This window comes from Anomaloglossus baeobatrachus, chromosome 12, assembly GCF_048569485.1.
Source record: "Anomaloglossus baeobatrachus isolate aAnoBae1 chromosome 12, aAnoBae1.hap1, whole genome shotgun sequence".
In the NCBI taxonomy this organism is placed as follows: Eukaryota; Metazoa; Chordata; class Amphibia; order Anura; family Aromobatidae; genus Anomaloglossus; species Anomaloglossus baeobatrachus.
This window is the reverse complement of record NC_134364.1, coordinates 92,798,031-92,809,444: the sequence shown is the minus strand read 5'-3', so window position 1 is coordinate 92,809,444 and position 11,414 is coordinate 92,798,031. Positions and strand designations below refer to the sequence as shown.

The following is an 11,414-nucleotide window of genomic DNA, read 5'->3' as shown; positions in this document are numbered from 1 at the left end:
CTCAGATGTGATCAGTGCAGGATCTGTGTAGTGATGTCTGTGCGCTCTGCTGGAGATCAGTGTTAGTTATTGCAGGGGAGGGATGAGGCTGCAGCCGATGACCTGGCACTGACAGCCCGACCTGATCTGCAGAAGTTCACACTACTGCAATAACTCACACTGATCCCGGGCAGAGCTGCCGCTGAGCTGACACTATGGAATCCAGTCTGGAGTTATCAGGAGGTGAGCGGCATCCTGCTGCCTCCTCACTGCAGCTTCCTGGCCGGCACCATGATGGATGACGTCATACTCACCGTGATCCACTGAAGTCACCACTCCGGTCCTCCAACAAGCTCCTCTACGGCAGAAAGAAGCAGCAGCAGGCGTGCGGTGACGTCATCCTTACAGACGCAGCCCACATAGCGTACAGTGGGCGTGTCTTCAGCACAGTGACGGCCCCGTATTGAAATACTTTTAAGGTACAGTGTGGTCCTGAACCACTGCTAGGGGACCGGCATTGATAAAATGGCGGCCACACAGATGGTGGTGGGGGCCCCCTCAGGAGCTCTTTTGGTGGGGGCCCCGGGGCTGGAGCCCCACCTGCCTTTACCTATAATCCGGCCCTGATTATATTTATCATCATCAGTCATTTAGGACAACATTGGATCATTCAGAGATCCTCAATGAACTTCTGGAGTGAGTTTTCTGCACTCAAAGTGAATAATATTGCACGCCCCAATTTTCAGTTTGTTTTTTACAAAAGTTTAAAATAAGCAATACATTTTTTCCAACTTCACAATTGTGTACAACTTGTTGATTTTTCACCATAACATTAAAATGTTATGTTTGAAGCCTGAAATGTGGGAAAAGGTAGAAGAATTCAAGGGGGAAAAAATACTTTTGCAAGACACTGTATGTACTAATGTGAGGTCCAATTGCTGAGACCCCCTACACATCCCAAGAAGAGGGGTCCTGCTGTGCCGCCTATGTGAATAGAGCAAAATAACCACAGACAAGATATTTTCTGTAAAATCTTCATATTGTTTATTTAGAATCACAGCTTTTAATCTGTAACATTTCTGCTATCGGCGGCTGGCCGGGGAAAGACCGAGAGCCCAAAATATCAGTGCAGATATCTTCCCCAGCGGAAGAAGAGAAAGTTTGACACATAGTACAAACTTTTAAACAAAAGGGAAGGAAAAGAAAAACAACTTATATCATTCTGTCCAGTTGCATTAGAAATAGAATAAAAATCTACCCGTCGCCTATATTCAGGGAAAGCCACACAGCCTAGCAATGCAATGTCTGACATCAGGGAGGCGCGAGGCACTGATATAGGAAATGTTGCTTTCTACAGCTGGATAAAGGTGACGGATCCATTGTAAGCACCATAAGACAGTCATAGGGTCAGCATCGGAGGCGGCAAAAGATGCAAAAAGCACAATCAGCTGGTATCCTATTCAAAATTAGCATATCCTTTACATATAATAACGGGCATTATACAAAAAATCACAATCTCATATAAAACAAGGCATAGTATAACACACACTGTATATCTGTGCAACACATAGGGCCTCATGTATCAAGTGCCAGCATAGCTAACATTCTAACCAATCAGAAAGCCACTCCCACGAGGAATGGACTATGATTGGTTGCCTTTTGGAGCCTATACAAACTAACTCTTTTTCGAAGGAAAGAAAACTGTCTCTCTAGTCCATAAATGTACTGTTAAAAAAAGAAAAAAGCCTTGAAACATCAGATACCCATCAACTTTTTTGGAGGAGGCATGGAGTTAAAGGGTAGCTTTCTGTCAATGGCACTAAAGACTCAGTTTTCCTCTAAAGTAGAGCTGATTTGCATATTTTTCCCAGAGAGCAGGATCTCCATAAGGCAAACAGTACCTTCCGAGAGTTTGAGACCAATGTTGATATTTTTTTGCCCAATGTGTCCAGTTTTCACCTCTCATAAGGATCTATAAAATGATTTTTACCTACTTTTGATAATTTTGCTCCACATTTTTGGTGCAGATTATCGGCTGACCAGCTACACACAAGAAAAAAAGAAACCAGCCTTTGTTATGGGGAAGAAAATGGTGCAATAGATTAGTTTGTCTCTTTGTCACTCCTATAATAGGACCTACAAGGGTGCCAATAAAAGGTTTTGCATAGGGGAGTAGCAACTTAAGAAAATCAATAGAAAAGAAGATACCAATATATATATATATATATATGTATATATATATGCACACAGCCAGTCATGACTGGAAGCAGCCGAACAGTCCAGTGCAGCCAGTTGTAAGATCAACCAAATGAGGGCTAAAATAAGCCTGGAGCTTACACCTGTCTGTGGTTTTGCCTAACAAATTCAGTAAAAACGAAAGCGATAAATGAGACCGTACTGTGGTTACAAGCCTGGCCAACTCTCCGGAAATGCCAGTGATCCACCCACAGGGCTACTGCAAAGCCCACAACTACAGCTAAATTAAAAAAACTTACAGGTTTCCGGTCAGCAGACAGCAATACATCATGAGATCTAGGCAGATTGGTCACATATCTGACAATGAGGAGGAGCTAAATCAATTTTTGATTCATTTTAAAAAAGCAGCTCTGGCTATGAATGGAGTATAGATAACAAGGATTTGCTCAAAATCAGCATAAAGCAAATAAAAACAGTAATTAGAAATGCCCTTACTTTATATTAAATAGTTATGTTAAGCGCAGGAAATATAAAATTCAGACACATCATAAATAAGGGGTTTTTTACATTATGTAAATGCCGCTGTTTTCCTGAATCCGGCAATGTTTTTCTTTTGTTCCTGGGCCTCTCCATTCATGAGATAGGGCCCCGTCTTCCCTGTATATAAATCTAGAAAAGTGGGCGTGGTTCTTATGAAGACACCCAAGGAGGAGAAGTCATGACCACGCCCACTTTAAAAATTGATTTACATACAGGGAAGAGGGGGTCGTATCTCTGGAACGGAGAGGCGTAGGGACAAAAGAAAAATATTGCCGGATTCAGGAAAATAGCAGCATTTATACCAGATTTTAAAAAATACATATTTATGACAAGTCACAGGTCCCCTTTAAAAGGTGACTAAATGTTTAAAAAAGTCTCAGTATGTTGTTGATAATGTTGAATAGTTTCAATTACATGTGTCGGTATCTTAAGACCCTCACTCACCCTCAAGAGATGGGACAGGAGTTTTCAGTTTCATTTCATTGCATGAGCTCAATAAAAAGTCATCATCACTCTGATGATGCTCTGTTTGGATCACAGAGATCAGTGCAGATCCAGTATCCGGGCCAAGTTTGAAGTCAAACGTTTTGATAAAATTTAGTTATGAGATTTGTGCTTATCATGAATGAGTTAGGAGAGCAGGCTCCAAATTATATTTTGTCCCTTCCTCCATTATTATAGAACCCCTTATGAGTAGGAAATAACTAAAATGCCCACGTAACTGCCAGTAACACAAGGTAAAATGTTGGGAGAAACCCCACAAGCTGCAGTACCGGTGACGCCACACCCCAGATGTGTAAAGTTGCAGGAGGTCGTGGTTTGTATTGTTAAAGAGTCAAAAGTGTTAGAAACGTTTAATGAGAGTCATTAGAACCACTTTTATGATTTTTTTTTTTTTTTTTTTACTGTTTCCAGGACAACAGAACTTTTTTTTACGCCGAGCGCTTAAAAATAGTAATTACATGACAGATCGGGAAATGTTGGCTTGTTAGTTGTAAACGATGAATCAACATCCATAGTAAGGAGGTCGTTTCACAAACGCGAAAAAATATGACAAGGGAATCAGGTCACAAAACAAAAGGGCTGGGCTTCTCGGACCATGGGGTTAGTCTGTCTGGTAGGTGTCACTTGTGGTACATTATTTTCTACGGTGTAGGCTACACAAAACTTGGTGGCCAACTCACATTTTAATTGAGTCGTGTGGTTTTGGAAAAAAGGTCTCCTGGTCTTCTTTCCTGAAAGAGCATCACTTCTTTTCAGGGACTGTGCTTGGTATTGCAATGTTACAGTAAAGGGAATAGAACTGCAATATTGGATATGGCTGGGGAAAAAAGAAAACTCAGTTTTTAGGTTTGCTAGGATATGCAATAACTATGATCTGGACAACGGAAGGGGAAAGAGGCAAAAGGGCTAGAGTAGACCCTCCTAATTTGGGGGAAAAAATTGTAACGAGGATACAGCGCTCCATGAAGATCTCAGAGGTCTGACCACCACCGATCATAAAGTGATGGTTAGGGCCACAAAATCTCATACAATGATTGTCAATGGGAATCATACTGCAACCAGTGACCTACACCACGTCACGTGACCAGGTTTGGATCGAAGTCCCATGCCATTTTGCTTCCACCAACCTCAATGTAAGTCATGATGTGCACACATTTTTTGGCCAAGTGACCGTCGTCACCATATAGCCCCAACCATAATATTAAAGCCCTGTGCTTAGGATAGGCCATTGGGGAAATTTAAGACTTATGATTAAAAAGTGTAATATAGTTGCTGAAAGACTTAAACGTTTGGGTTTTCCATAGTCTAATTCAGTTCTTCCAATTAAAATCTGTTCAGTATACACACCGGGATCAAAGATAATTAAAATAATATATAAAAAGACCCAACAGCAGAGAAAATGAGGCAGAAGAATGAAACAAAAAACATCAGTTCTTCACCACAGGAAACCAGTAACACCTTTCTGCCTGTGAATCACATATTGGGCTGTGCAGCTGTCAGGACTCACAAAGCCAAAACGAGGAAAACTCTCAACTTCACGCTCGGTGCAGCTGTTTTCCAGTCCAAGTACGGAGCTGTTCTTTCCCCTTCCTGCAAATATAGGGCTTTCGGAAATACGAGACAATGTGCCAAGTGTATGATTTACCAAGAGCGTGTGAAGATACAGCTGAGGCCATAACATGACCCTTTACCCTCTTGCAGGTCATGGATCGGTGGATGGAATAATCTATCTTCTACTGTATAAGCCAATTAAAGAGCGATTTCAGCCATAGTCGATATTAACACCAAAGATACAGTCATCGTTCTACTGGTAAATACTTCTAAAATAACTGTTTTTACAGTAATCCTCTCTCCCATTGTGGGTCAGGAGGCAGCGTAAATGCCTAATCATCTGGGGATGAGATTTATTTTATCTATGCTCACTGTAGAAATGAGAAACTGACAACTGCTTTGAGCATATTTCACCAGCGAAGTAGTGAGTGCCGCTCTGGAGTATATTACAGTATGTAACTCAGGATCAGTAATGTATTGTTTGCACACAGTGACTTCACCAGCAGAATAGTGACTGCAGCTCTGAAGTATAAATCAGAATGTAACTCAGGATCAGTACAGGATCATTAATGTACATGTAATGTAATGTGTAATGTACATACACAGTGACTCCACCAGCAGAATAGTGAGTGCAGCTCTTGAGTATAATGCAAGCTGTATCTTAGGATCAGTAGAAGATAAGTAATGTAATGTATGTACACAGTGACTGCACCAGCAGAATAGTGAGTGCAGCTCTGGAGTATAATACACGATGTAACTCAGAATCAGAATAGTAATGTATGTACACAGTGACTGCACAAGCAGAATAGTGAGTGCAGATCTGGAGTGTAATACAGGGTGCAACACAGGATCAGTAATGTAATGTATGTACACAGCGACTGAACCAGCAGAATAATGAGTACAGCTCTGGAGTATAATACAGGAGGTAACTCAGGATCAGTACAGGATCAGTAATGTATGTACACAGTGACTGCACCAGCAGAATAGTGAGTGCAGCTCTGGAGTATAATTCCGGAGATAACTCTGTATCAGTAATGTAATGTATGTACACAGTGACTGCACCAGCAGAATAGTGAGTGCAGATCTGGAGTATAATACCGGAGATAACTCTGTATCAGTAATGTAATGTATGTACACGGTGACTGCACCAGCAGAATAGTGAGTGCAGATCTGGAGTATAATACAGGGTGCAACACAGGATCAGTAATGTAATGTATGTACACAGTGACTGCACCAGCAGAATAGTGAGTGCAGCTCTGGAGGATAATACAGGAGGTAATCAGGATCAGTAATGTAATGTATGTACACAGTGACTGCACCAGCAAAATAGTGAGTGCAGCTCTGGAATATAATACAGTGTGTAACACAGGATCAGTTCAGGGTAAGTTAGAACATATAGTACACAATTACTCGTCTTTTTATACAATCTGAGTGTTCAATACATATTTTGCAACGTTTCAGGTGTTATATAACAAAATGATCAATAAGCCCAGTTATTATACAGGGGCCGTGTATAAATCTCATCACCTTCCCTGATATTGTTGGATCCTGCTAACCAAAACCTGATCATTGATCAATGACAACACTCCTGTCGTAATTGGCTGCAGGTTTTACATATAACCCCCAAAGACGTTATCTGGAAACATAGTCATTGCAATCGTGGGTTCGTCAGCAAAAGCTAAACCATATCTCACAATTCTTAGCAATACACTGTCTGCCTGAAATTCCTAGGGGTTATAGTTTTAGCCTTTTCAGCCCAGTTCCTGCAATGCAGATGCTGATTAATATTATTCTTGCAAGACTTGTTCACGGCACTGGGGGTAGACGTCCTTGAGCGAAACGTTATGCTACAATACATACATCTCTACATAGCGCATAATCCTGAATCACCCGTCATTTATAACAACCAGGAATTTTCCAGCACAAATCTTAAAGCAGCAATGTTATAATTTCTGCCTACTGGGAGCCAGCTACCGTTTTACATGCAATGCTGGCATTCTGCCCAAGCGAGGGACGGGGGGTCACTAAATAATGAGAATAATTGCCAGACGCCTAAGTTTAAGTTAACATGTTTTGCTTAACTTTAAGGTCGAAGACTGATTAATTCCATGTTTTAATTCTTAACTTTGAGATGAAAACTGTTCACAGTAAAAACAAAGCGGAAATCAACATCTTCACTTCACAGCTCCAATCTGTAAATTCGGTTGACATTAGAAAACAATCTGCCTAAGGAAAAGCAAAACTGCAGCGATTTTGTAAATCAGAGATTGTGATAATTTGTAGTAGGTTAACTGAGAGTATAAAACATCCATATTTTATCCTGAAGCCTGTAACACCAATGAAAATAAAAGTATTAATGTGAGGATCAAAGCTAATTAACCTCATAGTCCACTAACATCTAGTGACATCACCAAAGTGCTGCCTGCCTACACAATGTGAATGCAGTCCCACTTATCCGATCTTTGGGTGGTGATGGTCTATGAACAACTATATAGGACAGTGAGACCAACTGGAGTGAGGATATTAATAGGGTAGGGGACAACTCGATCATCCCAATTGTCAACCTAACATCTTGTGTCATCACCAAAGTGCATCCTGCCTACTTGATATCAAAGTAACACCCGTTGACCAATCTTTTGGAGATCAACTATGAGGGGGTTAAACCACAGGGAATAAGAATATTAATGGGATAGGGTACAAGAGCTAATGGAGCATCTTTATTGTCCAGTTAATATCTAGTGACATCACCAAAGCGCTCCCTGTCTATGTGATGTCAAAACAACCACAGCTGTCCGAGCATCTTTATTATCCACTTAACATCTACTAACATCACCAAAGCGCTCCCTGTCTACGTGATGTCAAAACAAGCCCAGCTGTCGAGCATCTTTATTGTCCACTTAACATCTACTGACATCACCAAAGTGTTTCATGCCTACGTGATGTCAAAGCAATCTCAGCTGTTCGATCTTTGGGTGGTGGAGGTCTGTGATCAACCATGATGGGTAAGACCAACATGAATGAGATTGTTAATGGGATACAGGACGAGTTAATGGATCATCGTAATAGTCAACTTAATATGTAGTGACATCACTAAGGTGCTTCCTGCCAATGTGATGTCAAAGTAACCCGAGCTCTCCAATCCTTGGGTAGTGGGGGTCTATGATCAACTATTCAATAATGATCAATATTTGATTGTTAGACCAACTGGTATGAGGTTGTTAATGTGGTAGGTGACAAAGGCTAATAGATCCTTCTAATAATCATCGCAACATCTGCCTCCTGCCTATGTGATGTTAAATCTCCCCAGATTATCCCATCCTTGCGTGGGAAGGGAGGTATGATCGTCCTTATTTAATTTTCAAACATTTTATGCCAACTGGAATAAGAGTGGAATCAAGGCTAATAATTATCATATTAACATGTCAAAGCAACCTCGCCTGTCTAATCTTTGGGTAGAGAGATCCATGTTTGATTTCTTAAATTTGTGAGACTAGTAGGAATAAATGTGTTACTGAGGGGAAAGAGGGCTAATGATTCAACCTTCAATTATACTAGTGACATCATCAAGGTGCCTCCTGCCTGAGTGATGATAAAGTAACCCAATGGTCCAATGTTTGGGTGGAGGTGACAATGATCGTCCATATTTGATTGTTGGACCAACTGGAATGAGGGCAATATAAGGAGGGAGGATCAGTGCTAATAGTTAATTGACATCTAATGACATCATCAAGGCGCCTCCTACCAATATGATGTCATAACGCGACATGCACGACATAGCAATCACTATTCTTTCAGCCAAGCGGAGAAGCGCATATCCAATCATCAATGTGGGTAAATACACCCGGATACAAAAGTGCATAGTCATACTCAGTACCAATTTATGCTACAGCTTAATGCAAGTGGTGGTCTGAAGTGGTTAGAGATTGATTGCCCTTGACTGTTATGGTGCCAACTACAGGAAAAAAAAGAAGGTAAAATGCACTGTAACTAAGCAGACGTAAACACATGGGACAATGGAGATGGGATAACTTGTATTGGATAGCACATTCTACAAGACTATACAGTTTGTCACATGCCTGGTCCAGTTGCCCCACGACTCATTGCAACCTCTGAGACAGTGCTCACTGTTAACAATGTAGAGCCTAAAGATTCTGGATGTACAGGTTGCAAGCAAATGTTATTGGATCCCAAGCGCCTCTATGGGGCTCCCTGCATATATATCAACAGCTTGCTGCATTCTACAGCGTGTACAGCCACCCCGAAAAGTTGAGTGGGTTGGTAAAGAAATTGCAAAGCCAAGGGATCCTTCCGGAGACAGCCCGACTTCTTCCCTCTGCTGGATTCCACGGCTCTCCGAAGGTCTTTCGCTTTGCATCATGAAGCCAGAAAGCAGGAAATATTCCTTTTTGGAGATGAGGACATTAAAAAAAAACACTCACACCCTTCACATGAGGCTTTTTCTGTAAAGACTACTCAGTTTCTGTTTTGGGTCTGAGGACTGAAGGTCCGCTTGTTTATATAGGTCCCTCAGCTCCTTAATTTCCTGCAGAACCTTCCTGGCCTGTTTCCAGTTGGAAGAGGCTTCTTCTAATAGCCTCTCGGCCTCTTGGAGAGCATTTTCAGAGTCCACCTTCCCAGAAGATTCTTTTTCCTTTTTTTTTCCATCCCCACATTCTGTCACCTCGGTAAGAAGTTCCTGAGTTTTATCAATCTTCTGAGCAATCAATTCTTGTATTCGTATCAGCTTATCTGACTCCGGTACCTTTTTTGGTATCGGTCGCTGTCCAGAAGAGTCTGAACGGGACAAGATTTCCTCCATAGAGGCACATTTGTTCTTCTCGGAATAGGACAATTTTTTGGGAACCTGAGGTGTGTAGGTTGTGCCCTTTCCAAATGAATCGCGGTGTGAAGCCCATTTATCCCAGGGTATTTGGTCTCTCCCCTGCTGAAGGTTTTCCGACCTTCCTTTTTCTGGGCACTTGAGGTTTTCAGAGTCTGATCTGCGGCGGACTGAAGCCAGCTGTGCCACAGACTTATCTAGGTCCACTCTGAAGCTCTCCTCACAGCTCTGCTCTTCTGGAGAGGCATCTTCTTCCTGGATGAGGTCCAAAGTCAGCATTCCATCGGAGGTTGAGGTAGATGCCTGTAAAAAAAAGGTGCAGACATCATCAGCGCAATAGCGGAATCTGAACAGAACATTTGCATATACCGTACATACTTTTTATATCCAGACTTTCGCGTTGCTGATTTCCTGTTAGCTCTCTGTCAGCAAATACTCAGATACGTCACTTTATTCATCTTAGATTTTATTCATACCTAAACTTAAACTTTGCTGCATATACTCCCAAATGAATTATTCATACTTGTCGTCTACTCTATTAATGTCCAGACTCACATTTTGCTGGATTCCTGTTAGCTCTCAATAAGTGTATACTCAGTAAGCAAAAGCTTACTTTTATCTATTACTCTTACTATCTATCTACTATATATATATCATTCGGACATATAGATTAATAAAGAGTGGTTTGAGCATCTTGACTCGACCATGCATTACACAGATCAGACACCTGCCGTGTACAATGGAAATGAGTTACGAGTGAGCAGCGCAGACATCTGTGTTTACAGCTGAGATGGCGTCTGCATCAAAGGCCAATTGGCAGGTTAGAGGTCACTGTAAGCCTTATTGACCCCAATTTTTACACCTGTTGACCATGCAAATACTTGTTTTAGATACAGCATAAATATCACTTGACCCTTCCAACCTGGGATGTGTCATTACGCCATGTAGCCATCTCAAAGAGAAATGCGGAAGGTGCAAATCTCATATACACACTGTCGGGCAACGGATGTGAGAAAAAAAAAACATGAAGGAAAAGAGTCCCAATAGTCTCCTCATTATTATTAATTAGTTCTGCCTTCATGATGACAAGCTGCCAAGTTATTTGTAGTCTTAATGCCAGGAATGGGGGTCTTCTTCTTTTTTGCTAGGAGACCAAAACTCATAAGCATCATTTTTTATGGTTACGTGCCAATACAGTATATATGAGGGATCGGTTCACAGAAACCAGGTTGCCTATAATTAATAAGATTATCCCTGTCCTCCAACATGTTTATTTTCACACTGTTATTTAGATTCTCACTATCATACCGTGTTTCCCAGAAAATAAGCCCTAGCAGGAATTTTTGCCTTTTCTGAGTAAGGCTTAAATATAAGCCCTACCTTGAAAATAAACCCTAGTTGTGGTTCAATAATGAAGTGTCCATGCAGCTAAAGAAAGTTAAAAAATACTGCAGGACAGTTCATTAAAGAAAGCCTATACCCCAAAAGAGAGAAGAAAGACCCCGCAATTATACTCACCAGACCACGAATGGGATGCTGTGGAACGCAAGGACCTGCGGTTGAACGCACACACTCATTCGGTGATACTATACTGCTCCGGGGACCTGGGACGCAGTGGATCGCGAGGACCTGTGGTGTAACACATGGAGCACCTGCGGTGGAGTGTATTGATGTGTTCTACCTCAGGTCCTCAATGCTTTCTACTGAAGGTCCTTGATAAGTTCCACAGCATCACAGCCGAAAGCAGTATGGTATCACAGAATGTTTATGGGTGATGTTACTACGATCTGATGTATGTGTGTGA

The 11,414-nt window shown here is 41.5% G+C and overlaps 1 protein-coding gene across 1 annotated transcript in view; it reads right to left on the bottom strand.

Moving 5' to 3' along the window:
- Nucleotides 1-1,016: 1,016 nt before the first annotated feature.
- The window catches only part of PLEKHO1 (pleckstrin homology domain containing O1), a 59,088-nt gene continuing 48,690 nt past the window's right edge, over nt 1,017-11,414 (bottom strand). Inside the window, exon 6 of the mRNA XM_075330736.1 lies at nt 1,017-9,913. Within this exon, the coding sequence (XP_075186851.1) occupies nt 9,215-9,913 (699 nt within the window). The 3' untranslated portion in view covers nt 1,017-9,214. The remainder of the gene's footprint in view (nt 9,914-11,414) is intronic.